At 45.6% G+C, this 20,359-nt stretch overlaps 1 protein-coding gene across 1 annotated transcript in view; it reads right to left on the minus strand.

Moving 5' to 3' along the window:
* The window catches only part of LOC142251750 (uncharacterized), a 127,505-nt gene that overhangs the window by 92,477 nt on the left and 14,669 nt on the right, over positions 1–20,359 (minus strand). The window contains exon 4 of the mRNA XM_075324801.1: positions 10,944–11,064. Coding sequence (XP_075180916.1) covers positions 10,944–11,064 — 121 coding nt within the window. The remainder of the gene's footprint in view (positions 1–10,943; positions 11,065–20,359) is intronic.

Here is a 20,359-nt window from a genome sequence, read left to right on the forward strand (position 1 = left end):
TTACCGCCAATTGCTCTCTATAGGAAGATGGGTAGACAGAATCATAGAGTGAAATAAAAAGGTATATATATATATATTTATATAGCGCTATTAATGGCACAGCACTTTACATACATTGGCAACACTGTCCCCATTGGGGCTCACAATCTAGAGTCCCTATCCGTATGTCTTTTGGAGTGTGGGAGGAAACTGGAGAACCCGGAGGAAACCTACGCAAGCACGGGGAGAACACATAAACTCCTTGCAGATGGGTCCTTGGTTCGATTCGAACCCAGGACCCCAGCGCTGCAAGGCTGCAGTGCTAACCACTGAGCCACCTTGCCGGCCTATATAATATAACATGGATAGTAAACCTGTAGGGCCTTCAGTGGTGAGCACTTCTATCAGGGGTTATCTTGATATTTGCATCCTAGCATGTGGAAATTGGCGTGTCGCGGCATGTCTCATTTGTTGCTGTCTATAACATATTGTATGTGAATTAGTTCTAAAGATAACAAAGTTAAATTTTAAAAAATTTGATTAGTAATAGGATTTTTACATGAGGAAAAGGGTGACGTGGTCACAATTGATGTTGAGAAGGCCAAACTTTTAAATTCCTTTTTTGCATCCGCGTTTTCTAAGATAACATCAACTGATCTTCATTGTGCAATCAAAGGACTTAAACAATCCATAATATCTCTAAGGAAAGAGATGGTGAGGGAACACTTAGCTATTTTAAACTAATTTAATTCTTATACCCCGTGAACTTGTCCACATGTTTTCATGTTACACACAAAAGCTTACATTTTGTCTATTGGGGCGTTATTTACCAACACTAAGGGGTACTTCTCACATAACGAGATCGCTGCTGAGTCCCAGGTGTTGTGACGTACCAGTGACCTCATTAGCGATCTCGCTGTGTGTGACACTAAGCAGCGACCTGGCCCCTGCTGTGAAATCGCTGCTCGTTACACACTGTTCTGGTTCATTTTTTGGTTATCGGGCTCCCGCTGTGCAGCACACATTGCTGTGTTTCACTGCGGGAGACCAACGAGCACCGACTCTGTATAAGCAGCATACGCTGGTAACCAGGGTAAATATCGGGTAACTAAGCAAAGCGCTTTGCTTGGTTACCCGATATTTACCCTGGTTACCAGCGTACACCGCTTACAGGCTGCCAACGCTGGCTCCCTGCACACGTAGCTAGGGTAAATATCAGGTAACTAAGCAAAGCGATGTGTACCCTAGCTACGTATACAGGGAGCCAGCGCTGGCAGCCTGTAAGCGGTGTACACTGGTAACCAGGGTAAATATCGTGTAAGTAAGCAAAGCGCTTTGCTTGGTTACCCGATATTTACCCTGGTTACCAAGCGCAGCATCGCTACACGTGTCGCTGGTGGCTGATGGCTGGTCACTGGTGAAATCTGCCTGATTGACAGCTCACCAGCGACCATGTAGCGACGCACCAACGATCCTTGCCAGGTCGGATCACTGGTGGGATCAACGGTGCGTCGCTACGTGTGACGGGACCCTAACTAGAAAGTATTTGTGAAGTGTAAAGGAAAGGATACCTGGTTTTGTAATGATTTTAAAGATATAAATCTGAAACTTGTGAAGTGCATTTGTATTCAGCCCCCCTTAGGCAATACTTCATAGGATGACCTTTTGCTGCTATTACTGCTGCAGTCTTTTGGGTGATGTCTCTCCAGCTTTGCTCATCCAGAGCTGACATTTTCCTCTTCTTCTTTGCACACTCGCTCTCGCTCGGTGAGATTGGATGGAGACTTCAGTGAATAGCATTTTTTAAGTCTTGTCACAGATTCTCAATGGGATTTAAGTCTAGACTGTGGCTGGGCTGTTTACACACATGAACATGCTCTGATATAAACCCTTATAGCTTTGGCAAGAGATTTAGGGTCGTTGTCATGCTGGAAAAGTGGACCTAAGACGCTTATCCACAGCATGTTAATTTCTTGTGTGAAGACGCTTGAATCTTCTGCATGAGAGCACACAGTATCAAAAATATGCTGAGCCCAGGATACCACATATTCCTAATTGTGGCCATGTACCCTAGCAAGTTTTCCACCAGGTCTGCCCTATATTTAGCTCCACCCATCTTCCCCTGACCAGCTTCCTTGCTTCTACTGAACCCCCCCCCCCCCCCCCCACAGTAGCATGCTGTCACCACCATGTGTGACAGTGGGGATGGTGTTTTCAGGGTAATGTGCTGTTACGAACCGGCGCCGCCATAGCCGCAAGCAGCCTGCTGCGGTTCCTGTTGCACCCAGGTATCGGCTGCCGTTCTTGGCCGTGCCTCGGGTCATCCAGTTGGCTGCTCCTTCCACCACGTCTAAGTGTGGAGAGGCGGCTAGTGCGCATGCGTGCGCCGATTTACCCCAGCCAGAGTCTAAGTCTGGTGTTTTGCCTACTGAGCATGCTCAGCCTGATTGTGTCATTTCTAAGACTAAGTTCTCAGTTCAGGCTACTGAGCATGCTCCCACAATTAAGCCTAACAGCCTCTTTGCACAGGTACTTGGACTTCGTGCTGTGTCTAAGTTCTGGGATGTTCCTACTGAGCATGCTCAGGCAGATAGTCTGATTTCTGAGTCTGTTGTTCAGGCTACTGAGCATGCTCAGGCATTTAGTGCATCAGAGGTCAGGTCCGGTAAGGACCACACTGAGCATGACCGTGAGGTGGCAGGCCCTCATAGGGCAGAGGATGTCAGGTTTCCTGATGACGTGGCCACTCCGGACTGGCTCGCAGATGCCCGACCCTATGATCTGGCACCTCACCATTGGTCGTCAGACGATGACTGGTGAGGTGTTTGGGGCGTGGCTACCATGAGGTCATCAATGACGTGGCGGTTCCGGATAGGTCGGTGGTGATGTCACTGATGACATGGAACTCTGCTATTGGACCTTGGACCTTGGTGGTTTCACCCTGGGTTTGGCGCGGACCCAGGTTATAAAAGGGGCTGGAGACAACATGGAGGTGCGCAGTCTTCACTTAGAATTCATGGTGGCATAAGCCTTGTTGGAAGTGGTAGGTAGGGCTAGGCGAACGGTGCTTGTCACACCAAGATTCGTGGCTCAGCACATGAGGGTCAGGCGCCGTGCTTCTTTGCAACCATTCCTGTTGTGCTAGAGCAGTCCAGTGGCGTTAACTGGGCTGCGGCTGCTGCGTCACCTGTCTGGTTGTGTCTCCTACGCGCACGGACAGCATACCCCAGGACCCCTGTGGAGTTAACAGGGTGTTCCAGGATTGGGTGTGTGAACTTATTATCCTCCTTGGCTTCCCAGTCAACGCTACTGGTGTGATCCCTTGGCCTGACGTGTCCTCTACACACGTGGCCATTCGTGTAGTGACCAGAAGCGCTAATCGAAGGACCGCTCGGCCTGACGTGTCTTATACACGTGGCCGGCAGGGCGCTGTCGCAGCAGTCTTCTCGGTCAACGCTAACTGGTTACCATCCGGCCTGACGTGTTCCCTACACACGTGGTCGGAGTAACGCCCGCTCCACCGAAACACTAACTGGGTTGTCGTCCGGTTTGACGTGTCTCTACACACGTGACTGGTTCCCAGATCTCCTGGGTTATCTCTGAGTCATCCGCTCTATAGTCTCCGCCTAACCCACAGGGTGCCAGCAGCTCCATGGGTGTTGAGGTTAGAAGAGGCTGCTTACACTGCTGTCCACCCTGTGTATCTGATGTAATATTGAAGATACAAGGAGTGCTGAGGTAAGAAGAGGCTGCTCACACAGCTGACCAGTATGTTTTTCTGATCTAATACTAGATATAAAGGAGTTGCTAAGTTAAGTAGAGGCTGCTCATACTGCTGCTCACCCTATCAGATCTAATAATAGAGATATGAGGTGTGCTGAGGTAAGAAGAGGCTGTTCACACTGCTATCCACCCTGTCTAGCTGACCCAATACTGGAGATATCATAATGCCTGAGGTAAGAACAACACACTCACACTGCTGTACACCCTGTTTATCTAATCTACTTATGGAGATATGAGGAGTGCTGAGGTAAGAGGCTGCTCATACTGCTGTCCATCATGTCAATCTGATCTAAGACTGGAGATACCAGGTGTTCTGAGATAAGAAGAGGATGCTTACACTGCTGTCCACCATGTCTATCTTATCTAATACTTGAGATTTCAGGCATGCTGAGGTAAGAAGAGACTGCTGTTCACAATATTTACCTGATATAATACTGGAGATACCATGGGGCTTGAGGTAAGAAGAGGCTGCTCACACTTCTGTCCACCCTGTCTATCTCATCTAATACTGGAGATATCAGTGGTGCTGAGATAAGAAGAGGCTGCTCTCACTGCTGATCATTACATATTTCTGATCTAATACAGGAGATACCAGAGGTGCTAAAGGACTAAGAAGCTGCTAATGTTCACCCTTTAGTCATAAATAACAATATAACTATCTATCTCCAGATCACAAAAGTGGCACTTCCTACTGCACATTCTCACCGCCACCTGTGGTAACATTCTAGGACAGGTTTCCTCAGTGAAATAATGTGACATTTTAACTCTACACTGATTATCTCTTTAGACAAAATGATTGTGATTTGCCAATTAAATCTTCTTATGAATTTATCTACAGAGACATTTCCATTAGTTATTTACTTAGTTCTATTCCCAGAGACCTTCTTTATGTCTCCCGGAGGTTTGATTTTCGCAGTAAAAGTAGAAATGGGGTCAAGAGCTAAAATAACAGAACTATTTTCACAACTAGATAGTAACACATTTATGGATGTATCTAGAATAAAGTGGAGTTTTTGTCACAGCAATGTGGTATTGAATAGTGATGTGCGAATATTAACTAGCTGTGTTCAGATTATGCGTACTAAATACCAAGTACTATCATAGTATTAAGGGCGCTTTACACGCTGTGACATCGCTAGCGATGTCGCTAGCGATAGCACCCGCACCCGTCGTTTGTGCGTATCGGGCAAATCATTGCCCGTGGCGAACAATATCGCTAGGACGCGTTATACATACTTACTTTCCTAGTGACGTCGCTGTGGGCGGCGAACAACCTTTTTTTTAAGGGGGAGGTTCGTGCGCCGTCACAGCGACGTCACACAGCAGCACGCCAATAGAATTGGAGGGGCAGAGACCAGCCGCATTAACGACACACCCACCTCGTTGCCGGAGGATGCAGGAAGATGTTCATCGTTCCCGAGATGTCACACATAGCGATGTGTGCTGCCTCAGGAATGAAGAACAACCTGCGTCCAGCACCAGCAATGATATTCGGGAAATGAACGAAGTATCAACGATCAACGATTAGGTGAGTATTTTTGATCGTTAGCGGTCGCTCGTAGGTGTCACACGCAACGACGTCGCTAACAAGGATGGATGTGCGTCACAAATTCCGTGACCCCAACGATATCTCGTTAGCGATGTCGTTGCGTGTGAAGCGGCCTTTAGTCATAACAAGAAAAATGCTCGGGTTTCTCAGTGCCTTGCATTAGGGGTACTTTGCACGTTGCGACATCGCTAGCATTGGCTAGCAATGCCGAGCGCGATAGTACAGGCCCCCGTCACACATGCGATATCTTGTGATAGCTGCCGTAGCGAACATTATTGCTACGGCAGCTTCACACGCACTTACCTGCCCTGCGACGTCACTCTGGCCGGCGATCTGCCTCCTTCCTAAGGGGGCGGGTCGTGCGGCGTCACAGCGACGTCACACAGCAGGCAGCCAATAGAAGCGCAGGGGCCGAGATGAGCGGGATGTAAACATCCCGTCCACCTCCTTCCTTCCGCATAGCCGGTGGAGGCAGGTAAGGAGATGTTCCTCGCTCCTGCGGCTTCACACACAGCGATGTGCGCTGCCGCAGGAACGAGGAACAACATCGTATCTCCTATTGGTGCGACATTATGAAAATGACCAACGCTACACAGATCACCAATTTACGACGCTTTTGCGATAGTTTATCGGCGCATCTAGGCTTTACACGATGCAACGTCGTTACCGGCGCCGGATGTGCGTCACTTTCGATTTGACCCAGACGATATTGCAGTAGCGATGTCGCAGCGTGCAAAGTATCCCTTAGGGTCATTATTTGGGACAAATACTGGAAAAGTACTTCGTGATTCATTACGAAATATCCGAACAGGAATAGTTACTAATCGCCCAGCTCTAGTATTGAATCGGTTCCTGGTTTAAAAATGTCACTTTCCATTCAAGTAGCATACAAGAAATCTCGTGATTTAACCCCTGAATTACTTTTTTGAATATATATCCATGGTAATAAACAAAAACATAAGTGAACACCTTTCAGGGTTCCAAAGTTCGGAATCATGCCATTTTCAGAAAGCATCGAAACAGTAGCATTTTCTAGCCATTGCAGTAGCAAAGGTCATAAAAACCACAATGTGTAGGAGCCGGAGACTGGAGGAATATATTGCGCATGAGGGAGTCTATTTGGATACTAACTTTAAATACCAGATATCCCAATTTCATTGGTTGCAACTACATTTGTCTCTTTACAGATGGATTCGTTTTATTATTCATTGTCCCATATTTCAGAAACGGGTGATGCTTGCCCTCCAATGTTCAAATAAATAGTCCTCTGCGGAGTTGGCAACGGCTACATCAACATTTATCTTGGCAAATTGATTTTAAAATTCAAAACTTTAATATTTTCTAAAAGTTTATTTTATATGCAAAATAAATATATATTACAATCGCATATGTGCTTATTTTCTATAACGTCCTCGTCCTTCTTCATGGGTGAGTACGATTATTGTATGGATTAATATAACCATGATCTTCGTGCTGTGCTTGTGCATGATGCGGAAGATATGGTGGTTGTTGTGGGGAATGCTGCGGAGGCTGTCTGGGTTGATGACTTTGTGGTTGTGGATTAAGACGAGGTCCTTGGTGAAACTGCAGAAGCTCAGGGTTATCGCTCCAATAGTGTGGCGTGTAGGTTGAGGGGCCAACCAAAGTACTTGTGGTTCCTGGTAGAACACTGGAGACACCTGGACCAATACTCGAGCTTATAGCCAGAAAACCTGACGGATATATTAAAGACAAGATCTGCAAAGACAAAACTTAGTTATAGTCACTCATCAATCTTCTTCACAAGATATTACCAAGCAGTACTGAATGAGACCTTCACAGTGATAGTAGGACATCTATATTTGCATTTTTACCTCTAGATTTTAAGGGGATTTTCTCATAAAGTCTAACCCATCTCTTAGGTTCCTCACGTGGAAAATCACTTTATGTTCCAAACCAGAAGTGTCTTCCACTCTTCTAGTTGCCAATCGCCATGTATAGCATGGTCCACCATTGGTTTTAATGGACTTCTAAACGTTTGTGTATATCAAAGCCAAAAATATCCTAAGCAGGTAGTTTATTCACTGTCACTCCTTCTCAAAATTAATGGTTCTTTATAGGTTATATGAAAAAATGACAATATATATATATAAAACCATGCCATTACATGGAATTACGAGCTGACCTAGAGAAATTTACAAGCTGAGCAATGCTCTCTGATAAACGTTGGCTAATATTCATTCCTTGGTTATGTTGAGAGTCTTTTTTAATAGTGAACCATAGATTTATAAGTTAGCTACCTACAATGAGAGCTAATTTGAATGTCCTTCTGGGCCTATAAAATCATCTATAAAACCTGTCTCTCGCCACAAAAATAATCATCTCTCTACTAGACCAATATCAACACTGGAGGTCCTCTTGGATGAGGACTGTGAATATTATGCTTCCTGGCTGTCCTGCCTGACATGAACCTGAACATGATTTGCATGTCCCATACAATTTTCTTTTGGCCACCTAATCATACAGATTGGTTTAGACAGGGAGAACAACAGTAGTGTCCTCACTCTTAAATTTCTTTCACCAAAATGCTTGGGTGCTCGTTACTCAAGCCGAGCAGTTTCTAATGCTTAGGTGCTCATCTCGAGTAACAAGCTTAATATTAATGGAAGTCAATGGGAAACTCCAGCATTTTTCCAGCAGACCCCCCAAAAGGTCTGAGGGGGGCCTGGAAATCACTAATATGGATGCAAACACCACTGAAATGGTATGGGAACAGCATGGGGGAAGACAACTGGATGCACATCTGACTCCCAGGTAGCTGCTGAAAACAATGTTGTGAGAGTATCACGCCACTTTTACGGACTGACAATACAACATACTAAACCAAATCAAAAATGGATTTCACGGGAAAAAATGTTAAGAACCATGCTTTACTGGATATTGACTTGCATATAGGGCAAAAGAAAAACCCCACTTCCTCCACTTTAGGCTATGTTCACACTTAGCATTTTTTGCTGCAGTTTCCACTTTCTCATTGCTTTCAATGTTGAAACAAATGCTGCAAAAATGCTGAAAGCACTGACATGCTCCTTATTCCAAAAAATGCAACATTTTTCCATTTCAGTCAGGAAAAAAGGAATTGTTTGCATGAGATCTTGCAATTTTTTTCCCCCATTTGTAATGAGTGGGACTTCTAGACTGATGAAGCCTGTGCACTAAGGGTAAGGCCTTTCAAAAATTGAAAGGAGGGATTGCAATACACCCTGAAATACACATGGCGAATGACCACCAAAAACATTTTTTCTCCCTTTGGAAAGAGGGGGACTCTTAAGGGTGCTTTACATGCTGCAACATCGCTAACGATATATCGTCGGGGTCACAGTGTTTGTGACGCACATCCGGCGTCATTAGCGACATCGCAGCGTGTGACAGCTAGGAGCGACGATCAACGATCGCAAAAACGGCAAAAATCATTGATCGTTGACACGTCGCTCCTAATCATAACGTCGTTGGTGTTTCATTCCGCAGATTGTTCGTCGTTCCTGCGGCACCACACATTGCTATGTGTGACACCGCAGGAACGACGAACATCATCCTATCTGCATCCACCGGAAAGGAGGAAGGAAGGGAGTGGACGGCATGTTCCGGCCGCTCATCTCCCCTCCTCTTCTATTGGGCAACTGCTTAGTGATGTCACTGTGACATCGCTGTGATGCCGAACAACCCTCCCCCTTGAAGGAGGGTTTGTTCGGCGGCCACAGCAACATCGCTGAACAGGTATGTGCATGTGACACTGCCGTAGCGATATTGTTCGCTACGGCAGCGATCACCACATGACGCACGAACGACGGGGGCGGGTGCTATTGCTCGCAACATCGCTAGCAATCGCTAGCGATGTCGCAGCGTGTAAAGCACCCTTTAGACTGGTAAAGCGTATGCACCTAGTGAGTAGGGCCTCAGAAAATATTTACATTTACAAAACCTATCAGGGTCCTCAAAATAATGTCCCTGAAGAAACCTAAATATAGGAACCTACAAAAACAATCAGGGACTTAATAATACAATAAAATATATACATTTTATTTCATGAATACACAAAATTGTCCATAACATATAAGCAAACTCCTTAAAGGACCATATTGCATGGCATATTGATGGACCATATTTCATTGCATATTGATATAGTTACTTATATTGGGAATTTATTATACATCTATTGTATATTTGTGCAATATTAGGGCAGAGTGCAATATCCGTTTGCAGATGCGGTTATTTGGATATATGGTGTGATACCCCATTAATTGAGCCACTTATACTGTATTTGTGTTGAGTTCACCTCTCATTCCTTTTAGGAGTTTGCTTATATTGTATACACAATTTTGTGTATTTATGTTATAAGAGTTATACTGTATATATATATATGATTCAGTCCCTGATTGTTTTTGTAAGTTCCAACATTTACATTTAGAAGGAGTGGGACTTCTTTGGCCAACAACAAGGAGTTACGGAGGCCATTACTCAGGGGACAATTGGCACAACAAGGACTTTCAGACACCCGACTCCGATTTTGCTCCAGCTATGGTGGGTGGCAATTCCTCCTGTGCCGGATCAGGGCATCTGGCAGCCCCCAAGGCTTGAAATACATTTAAGCAGGGGTTTTCAAACATTTGCCAATGAAAATCCATGAACCCTGTGGGGAAAACTTCTCCAACCCCTTTTACTGTTGTACCAGCAGGTACTGTCACCCTATAACACACTGTCCCTTCTCCAGCAGAATATCTTCCTAGTCCCTACACTATTCTCGAGTAGCGTGCGGCCAACATGGCGTCTCTGGGTCTTATGTAGACACGATGATGCAATGCAGCCAACCAATTACAGTGATGCCAGCAGCCAAGATGGCTATGGCATTACCATGATTGGCAGGCAATCCCTATATGTTTACTGGCTGATAAAAAGCCAAGAAACATGCAAGGTGAGGACTCAAGCATGGCGTCCGAGCAGCAAAATGCTTGATCGGGTACTGAGCAATGCCGAGCACGTTCACCCATCAATAGAAATAATCCTTTTTTTCATTGTATAAGGAATTAATTAATACTTACTGAAAATATGCCCAGTATTCCTAGAATGAGGCCAGCCGCGGCAGCAGCTAGAGCGATAAGAATGACTGCCCAATTTGGAAGTCCTCCAGTGCCCGTGCCTATAAATCAAACATTGCTATAATGTTAAACAGCTTAACAACAACTTTGTGAACAACAGCAAAACATCACACAATGTACAAAGCATATAATCAAAGCTGATTTAATACCATCCACAAAATATGTTAAAAGATAAATGAACAAGATGCAAAATAATAAATATGTAATATTACGTATTGGGTGTGTCATGGCTGATGTCGGTGAGCCGGCGATGAGTCCCGCACATGTCAGCTGATTTGAACAACTGACATGTGATGCTATCAGGCCGGGTGGATCCGCGATCCACTTGCGCCTGTTAACCGCTTAGATCGCACTGTCAAAATGGCACCGGCGGGGAACGTGCCTTTCCTCACTGCCATCAGAGGCCTCGTGATGTGATCACAGGGAGCCGATGGTTGCCATGCTAGCACAGGGTCAAGTGATGACTCTTATAGTTATCATGACTCACTTCCTCTTACTGCCAGCAGAGGGCTGTGTGCGAGAGGAGAGCAGCATTTCTCCTGCTCTGAGCTGGGCAGCTATTATCAGGATAAAGGAACAAGCGATCAGATTGATGATACTTATAGCCCCCTTAGGGGTCTAGTAAAATAAAAAAAGTTTTAAAAAATTTAAAAAAAATAAAACCCCTAAAATTTTAAATCAGCCCCCATTCACCCCATTGAAAATTAAAGGGTTAAAAAAATAAAAAATATAGAGGCATTTGATATCACTGTGCTCAAATGCCTGATCTATCAAAATATAAAATCAATTAACCTGATCGGTAAACATCGTAGCAGCAAAAAAATTCCAAAGGCCAAAATTACGCTTTTTGGTCTCCACAAATTTTACGCAAAATGCGAAAACAGGTGATTAAAATGTAGCATCTGCGCAGCTTGAGTCATAATAAATAAGCCATCACTGAGCCTTGTATCTCAAAAAATGAGAAGGCTACGGGATTCGGATAATAGTGTAAAAAGTATGCCACATTTTTGGGACAAGCTTCTGAATTTTTTTTTAACCCCTAAGATAAAAGTAAAAGTATACATATTTGGTATCTACGAACTTGTAACAAACTGAGGCATCATACTGACACATCAGTATTACCATGTAGTGAACATGGTAAATAACATACCCTAAAAACAATCGTGCAATCACACTATTTTTGCAATTTTTCCGCACTTGGAATTTTTTTTCCCATTTTCCAGTACACTATATGGTAAAACTTATGGTTTCATTTGAAATACAACCCATACCACAAAAACTAAGCCCTTATATGGCAAGATTGACGGAAAAATAAAAATAATATGGCTCTCGGAAGAGGGGGAGAAAAAAAAAACAACAACGGAAAAACAGAAAATCACCCGGGGGTGAATAGGGTTAAGGAGGTTGTCTGGTGCTTCAATATTAATGGCTTAGGCCGGCGTTACACGGGACGATATATCGTGCGATTGAATGAGCGATCACACCCGCTCCCGTCGTTTATGCGTCACGGTCAATTTGTTGCCCATGGCGCACAAAGTCGTTAACCCCCCGTCACACGTACTTACCTCCCGAACGACCTCGCTGTGGGCGGCGAACATTCTCTTTCTGAAGGGGGAGGGACGTTCGGCGTCACAGCGACATCACACAGCGGCCGCCCAATAGAAGCCGAGCGGCGGAGTTGAGCGGGACGTAAAATCCCGCCCACCTCCTTCCTTCCTCATTGCCGGCGGGACGCAGGTAAGTTGTTGTTCGTCGTTCCCGGGGTGTCACACGTAGCGATGTGTGCTGCCACGGGAACTACGAACAACCGGCGCGCAGAAGGAGGAACGACATTATGGAAATGAACGACGTGTCAATGAGCACGCATAAGGTGAGTATTTTTGCTCATTCACAGTCGTTCATAGCTGTCACACACTACGATATCTCTAACAATGCCGGATGTGCGTCACAGAATCCGTGACCCCGACGACATATCGCACGATATATCGTAGCGTGTGACGCCGCCCTTATCATTAGGATAGGTCATCAGTACCAAATCAATCAGATTACAACGTCCGGTCTCTGCTCCCGATGCTGACAGTGGCTGGATGTGATCAGTTGTAGAGCTGCACAGCTCCATCAACTGCATTGTGGCCGTGACTGGATACTGCACATCCGCCTCTATTCCAGTGAATTGGGGTGGATCTCCAGAAACCCACTGTGGCTACTATACACGTGACCAAGCTATGCTTTTCAGCTACACAACTAAACAAGTCATGCCACGGTCGACACATAAAACAGCTGATTGACAAAAATTCCAGTTTTCGCACCGATCTGGTATTGATGACCTGTCATAAGGAAAGGCTATCAATATAAAGTGCTGTTTAAGCCATTAAACCTTCTGCACACTTCACCTGGTCTTCCACAAGTAAAGAAGTACAATGCATAGGTTTTTTGCCTCTTGTTATATACATTGTATATCCAATATGTAGTTTTTGATTTGTTTAGAATTTAGCTTTTGATCATATCCTTTAATATTTCCTTTTAAAAAAATATAAATATATATATTTTTCTTATGTTTTTGCCTTTTTTACCTTAAGGCTTGGTCCAGTGTTAACAAGTTATAACCTACCTGTTATAACTAGGGATGATCGAATACCAAAATATCCGCTTCGACGAATATCCGACGACTAGGTCGCCGCTATTCGCGTATTAGCAAATATTCAATGCCCATTGTAAGTCTATGGGAAACTCAAATAATTTCACGCTGGACCTAACGGTGAGCTGTGGAGACTGAGGAAAAGGCTGAAATGGATAGGAAAAGGCAGAATCAGTATGGGCACAGTTTCTCTCTCCCCTCAATACAGCAGAAGCCACCAGAGCAGTGTGACAGCCGTGCAGCACCATGCCAGTGATCGGTGAGTATGAAAGAGAGAGGGAGAGACCGACTGAACAGAATGCCCGCTGGCTTATATAGCCCCTATGATGCTGTGCGGCCAAGCCAATCACAGTAACACCACAACAAAGATGGCTGCGGCGTTACTGTGAGAGCAAGCAACATCAGATGTGTTCATTGGCTGGAAAACAGGCACCAGGAAGTCAGAAATGAAACTGAAAGTATCGGACCGGATACTGTTTTATTTGTCGGATAGCGAATAGTGCGAATACCCCATTATCTGTCAGATACGGAATAGTGGCGAATAAATTTTCTCATCCCTAGTTATAACCTATCTACATGATAGGTGAAAACTTGACTTTTACCTGTATGTATGGCTCCTGTTTGGGTTTGCTATCCGAATAAAGCTTGTTGAAAGGTTACAAAACAGCCAATCAGCAAGCTTTTCCTGTACGGGCCATTACAGACATGTCAAGTATTGGTATGGCTGTGGTTGGCTAGGAAAATTACTGTAAAAAAAAATGCTGTGTGCTCCTGCCCTATTTTGAGGGAGGGTAAAATAAAAGCTACATGCTGCAACCCCCAAATGTGAGCTTTGCAATGGCTGAATATCAAAATAGAGGGGATCCTACAGCATTTTTTAAACAAATTATTTAAATAATTGTAAAATATTTTATGGTCCCCCCACTTTTTATAACCAAACAGACAAGTGAGGGCTGGTATTATAAGGATGGGAGGAGCCATGGACATTGGCCCGCCCAGCCTAAAAATACCAGCCCACAGCTGCCTAGAACTGACACATACCAATAGATGTGCCAATCCTGGCGCCTAACCCGGTTCATCCCGATTGTCCTTGTGCGTTGGCAATAGGGGTAATATAAGGGGTTGGTGACAGCTGTGTTTTGTCAAAATATACCAGCTGCCATCAAGGCCTGGATTAATAATGGGGAAGCATCTAAAAGACACCCGCATTATTAATTTTATATGTGAAAAGTAATAAAACACATACAGCTGAAAAATTTCCTTTATATGAAATAAAAAACACACACTCTCTTTCACTTCTTAATTAACTTCAAATACACTTTTGCAGATTTGAAATAATCCATATGAAGTCCCACAATGATCCTCAGCTCTGCTACATCCAGAGGGTGAAGAGAGGGAAAACATGTCCATTCGATGTATGCTCTGGGAATTACTGACAGCTGAGTGGGGACCTGGCTGTGAGCAGGTGTCGTCACACCCGGTGTAGCGCTAGTGTCCCTGCACCCCTTGGTCTCCTTCCAACAAGAACGCAAAGTTACTCATTGCCTCGGCCAGCTTTCTCCACACTATCTGGCGACTCTGTGGTGCTCCATGTGGTTGCCTCCTACTTCCACCTCCCGGGGCCTGTGCACATGGCACAGGTCCTCCAGGAGTGCTCCTAGGCTATGCATGTGCACCACAGCCCTTCTCTGAAAGGGTCAGTGCGTCACTCCCAGGAAGTGCATCTCAGACTATTGCTGAGAGGCACTGGGTACTTAAGGCACTCCCACTAGGGGATGGGCTTGATCAATGCCCTAGTTCAGTTAGTGTTCTGTGCTCTATCCAGTTATTTGCCAGGTCCCTGTCCGTCCTGTCCATCCTTTCCTTCCTGTACCTGGTCCCAGCCCAACCTGTTGGCACCTGGTTCCAGTCCTGTCCTGCCTGTACTTGGTTCCAGCCCTTCCTTCCCTGTTGGCACCTGGTTTAAGTCCTGTCCTGCCTGTACCTGGCTCGAGACTGTCTTGCCCTGTTGGCACCTGGTTCTAGTCCGTCCTGTCCTGCCTGTACCTGAACCCAGCCCACCTTGCCCTGTTGGCACCCTGTTCCAGCCAGTCCTGTTCTGGCAGTACCTGGTCCCAGTCCTGTCTTGTCTGGTAATAGTCTAGTCCTGCTTGTACCTGCTACCAGTCTGTTCTGTCCTGTTGGTACCTGCTACCTGTCTGTTCTGCCCAGTTGGTACTTTTGACTGTGTCAATCCTGGCCATGCCACCTTCCTTAGCTACTTCGGTGATCCCAGATTTGCTAGTGACTCTGCCTGTCCGTCCTGGTCGTACCATCTGTCTCAACCTCTCCGGTGATCCCAGCCTTGCTGGGGACTCTGCCTGTCTATTCTGGCCATGCTGTCTGCCTGAGTTACCCTGGTGGTCCCTGTCTACACTAGAGACTCAGCATATCTGCACCTTTGTCCATCCCTGCCCTGGAGATCAGTTGCCACAGTCCTGGTCTTTGCCTTGGGGGTAGCACCTGGCGTTCACCTTGCGGTGGGCGTGTACACAAGCCCCTTCCACTAAATGGTAGGCCCGGGTCCCATGTGGTCCAGTGGGTCCATTTCAGCTACTGAAGGTGCTGTACCATCTTTGGTGGAGAGCGTTACACCCGGGTTCCCACGATGTCAGTGAGGACACCTGTTCACTGGCGGATCCCCCTCAGCTGTCAATGCTTTCAAAGCCTGAAGAGAGCGGACATGCTTTACCTCTATATAGCCTCTGGATGTAGTAGAGCTGAAGCCATTGGACTTCGCATGGATTACATTGCATCTGCAAGGGTCTTTTGGAAGTAAAAAAATGGGTGAAAGAGGGTGTGTGTATTTTATTTCAAATAAAGGATTTTTTGGTGTTTGTGTTTTATTGCTTTTCACTTATAGGATTAGTAATAGGTGTATTTCATTGACGCCTCACATTAGTAATCCAAGGCTTGATGACAGCTGTCATTTCTCGACAAATCACAGCTGTTATTAACCCTTTATATCACCCCGATTTCCAAGGCACCAGGACAGTCAGAACGAGCAAAGCAATGAGCCAGAAATGGCACATCTAATGCAATGTGGCAATTCTGGGCAGCTAAAGGCTAGAATTTTTAGGCGGGGGGGGCAATAGCCATGGTTCTTCCAATCCTAATAATACCAGCCCACACCTGCATGTTTTACCATGGCTGGTTATAAAAACTGGGGGGGGAACCTATGCCTTTTGTAAAAGTATTTTTTTAATTTATTTAGTTTTATTTTTTAAACACTGTTGGATGCCCTCTATTTTGATACTCAGCCATTGTAAAGCTCACAAGTGGGGGCTCCAGCATGTAGCTGTTTTTTTTTACAGGCGCTGGCTATCAAAATGGGGCTGGAGCACAAGTCATTTTTTTTTTTAAATGATTTTTTTTCTTTTTACATTACCATACAGAACACTGACTGCAACCATTCAAAGATGCAGACATTGGGTGGGAGGCCTGTATAGCAGTCTACAACCAATCACACACACTGGCACAGAGGGTGGAAGAGGGAAGCAGTGAATATTGATGAACCCTAATAAGCGGGCCCAGAAAATAGTTTGACTGCAGTGTGATCCTCCAGGAGAGACAATATGTATAACTATCCTGCTCTTACTACCATTTAATTTCCATTTGTAGACCCCTAGAAATTACAACAGCCATTTTACAGGCCAGAATTTCTCGTCCAAATTGACTAGTGTGGGGATCGTTGTCCAGTGTCAAGTTTCGGGTCAACTTCGGCTACCAAAACCAAAATTTTTTAGTCCTTGCTGGTTCAGTGAACCCATATATCCACTGGTTTGCTCATCACTATTATGACTTATAGCACCTATTGTTCAACCCAACCAAGATCGGACATAAAGTATTCACTGAGGCATATATTTTGAATGCTCTGCATTATTATCTACTCACTAACAAAACCTTGGTAACAACAACCATAAGAATTAGTACTAAATAAAAAAGCAACATAGGTGAAAAAAGACATAAAACCTTTGAAACCTGAACATTCCTGATGTTCTTGGTTGAATATTCTGATCAAACTGTATGAAGCCCACAAGCATCTCACGGCAAACATCTGCCAACAAACGCTGTAGTGACAGTGCACCAGCAGGGCAGGTGACCCGGTGCCTCACAACAACCATGCTGCAAGGCTGAGCCCCAAAGACTTCAGGCCACACTGACCCACTGACACAAGCCAACCACAAAAATGGCTCCGCACAGAACAACTGCCCTGTGATTGGAGGTGGAAAACCCATCTTTCACAACCTCCCAGTCTGTGAACTGAGCAAAAGGCATGGATTAAATATTTTACTTACTGATGACCGAAGTGGCAGTAGTAGTTGGAGCTAAAGTAGTTGTTGAAACTGCAGCAGTTGTTATAGCTGCAGTAGTAGTTAGAGATGGAGTAGTAGTTGGAGTTCCAGTAGTAGTTGGAGCTGCAGTAGTGGTTGGAGCTGCAGTGGTCAATGGAGCTGTAGTAGTAGTTGGAGCTGCAGTTGTTGTTGGAGCGGCAGTAGTAGTAGGAGCTGTAGTAGTTGAGGGAACTGCAGTTGTTGTTGGAGCTGCAGTAGTTGTTGGAGATGGAGTAGTGGTTGGAGCTGCAGCAGTAGTTGTAGTGGCAGTAGTTGTTAGAGCAACAGTAGTAGTTGGAGCTGGAGTGGTTGTTGGAGCAACAGTAGTAGCTGGAGCTGCATTTGTTGTTGGAGCTACAGGAGTTGTTGGAGCTGCAGTGGTAGTAGGAGCTGCAGTAGTACTTAGAGCTGCAGTTGTTGTTGGAGCTGCAGTTCTTGTTGGAGCTGCAGTGGTAATTGGAGCTGCAGTAGTTGTTGGAGCTGCAGTAGTAGTTGGAGCTGCAGAAGAAATTGGAGCTGCAGTAGTAGTTAGAGCTACACTTGTTGTTGGGGCTACAGTAGTTGTTGGAGCTGCAGTTGTTGAAGGAGCTGCAGTAGTAGTTGTAGCTGCAGTAGTGGTTGGAGCTGCAGTAGTAGTTGTAGCTGCAATTGTTGTTGGAGCTGCAGTTGTTGTTGGAGCTCCAGTGGTAGTTGAAGATGCAGTAGTAGTTGGAGCTGCAGTTGTTGTTGGAGCTGCAGTAGTAGTTGGAGCTGCAGTAGTAGTTGGAGCTGCAGTTGTTGTTGGAACTTCAGTTGTTGGAGCTGCAGTTGTTGTTGGAGCTGAAGTAGTTGTTGGAGCTTCAGTGGTGGATGGAGCTGCAGTAGTTGTTGAAGCTACAGTGGCAGTTGGAGCTATAGTTGTTGTTGGAGCTGCAGTAGTTGTTGGAGCTGCAGTGGTAGTTGGAGCTGCAGTAGTAGTTGGAGCTCCAGTTGTTGTTGAAGCTGCAGTTGTTGTTTGAGCTGCAGTTGTTGATGGAGCTGCAGTAGTTGTTGGAGCTGCAGTGGTAGTTAGATTTGCAGTAGTTATTGGAGCTGCAGTGGTAGATGGAGATGCAGTAGTAGTTGGAGCTGCAGATGTTGTTGAAGCTGCAGCTGTTGTTGGAGCTGCAGTGGTAGTTGGAACTGCAGTTGTTGGAGCTGCAGTCCTTGTTGGAGCTGCAGTTGTTGTTGGAACTGCAGTTGTAGTTGGAGCTGCAGTAAATATTGGAACTGCAGTGGTAGTTTGAGCTGCAGAAGTTGTTAGAGCTGCAGTGGTACTTTGACCTGCAGTTGTTGTTGGAGCTGCTGTTGTTGTTGTTGGAGCTACAGTGGTAGTTTGACCTGCAGTTGCTGTTGGAGCTGCAGTTGTTGTTGGAGCTGCAGTGGTAATTGGAGCTGCAGTAGTAGTTGGAGCTGCAGTTGTTGTTGGAACTGCAGTTGTTGTTGGAGCTGCAGTTGTTGTTGCAGCTACAGTGGTAGTTGGAGCTGCAGTGGTAGTTGGAGCTACAGAAGTAGTTGAAGCTGCAGTAGTAGTTGGAGCTCCACTTGTTGTTGGAGCTGCAGTTGTTGTTGGAGCTGCAATTGTTGTTGGAGCTGCAGTAGTTGTTTTAGCTGCAGTGGTAGTTGGAGCTACAGCAGATGTGGGAGCTGCTGTAGTAGTTGGAGCTGCAATAGTAGTTGGAGCTGCAGTTGTTGGAGCTGCAGTTGTGGTTGGAGCTGCAGTATTTGTAGCTGCTGTAGTTGTTGGAGCTGCTGTTGGAGCTGCAGTAGTAGTTGGAGCTGCAGTAGTAGTTGGAGCTGCAGTTGTTGGAGCTGCAGTTGTTGTTTGAGCTGCAGTAGTTGGAGCTGCAGTAGTTGTTGGAGCTGCAGTGGTGGTTGGAGATGCAGTAGTTGTTGGAGCTGCTGTAGTAGTTGGAGCTGCAGTAGTAGTTGGAGCTGCAGTTGTTGTTGGAGCTGCAGTTGTTGTTGGAACTGCAGTGGTAGTTGGAGCTGCAGTAGTAAATGGAGCTGCAGTAGTAGTTTGAGCTGCAGTTGTTGTTGGAACTGCAGTTGTTGTTGGAGCTGCAGTAGTAGTTGGAGCTGCAGTAGTTATTGGAGCTGCTGTAGTAGTTGGAGCTGAAGTTGTTATTGGAGCTGCAGTAGTTGTTGAAGCTGTAGTAGTTGTTGGAGCTGCAGTGGTAGTTGGAGCTGCAGTAGTTGTTGGAGCTGCTGTAGTAGTTGGAGCTGCAGTAGTAGTTGCAGCTGCAGTTGTTGTTGGAGCTGCAGTTGTTAGAGTTGCAGTTGTTGTTGAAGCTACAGTGGTAGTTGGAGCTATAGTTGTTGTTGGAGCTGCAGTTGTTGTTGGAGCTGCGGTGGTAGTTGGAGCTGCAGTGGTAGTTGGAGATGCAGTAGTAGTTGGAGCTGCAGTTGTTGTTGGAGCTGCAGTAGCTGGAGCTTCAGTAGATGTTGGAGCTGCTGTAGTAGTTGGAGCTGCAGTAGTAGTTGGAGCTGCAGTTGTTGGAGCTGCAGTTGTTGTTGGAGCTGCAGTTGTTGTAGCTGCTGTAGTTGTTGGAGCTGCTGTTGGAGCTGCAGTAGTAGTTGGAGCTGCAGTAGTAGTTGGAGCTGCAGTTGTTGGAGCTGCAGTTGTTGTTGGAGCTGCAGTAGTTGTTGGAGCTGCAGTAGTTGTTGGAGCAGCAGTGGTAGTTGGAGATGCAGTAGTAGTTGGAGCTGCAGTTGTTGTTGGAGCTGCAGTTGTTGTTGGAGCTGCAGTTGTTTTTGGAGCTGCAGTGGTAGTTGGAGCTGCAGTAGTAGTTGGAGCTGCAGTTGTTGTTGGAGCTGCAGTAGTAGTTGGAGCTGCAGTAGTTATTGGAGCTGCTGTAGTAGTTGGAGCTGCAGTAGTAGTTGG

The sequence above is a fragment of the Anomaloglossus baeobatrachus genome, chromosome 9 (genome assembly GCF_048569485.1).
Source record: "Anomaloglossus baeobatrachus isolate aAnoBae1 chromosome 9, aAnoBae1.hap1, whole genome shotgun sequence".
NCBI classification, from domain to species: Eukaryota; Metazoa; Chordata; class Amphibia; order Anura; family Aromobatidae; genus Anomaloglossus; species Anomaloglossus baeobatrachus.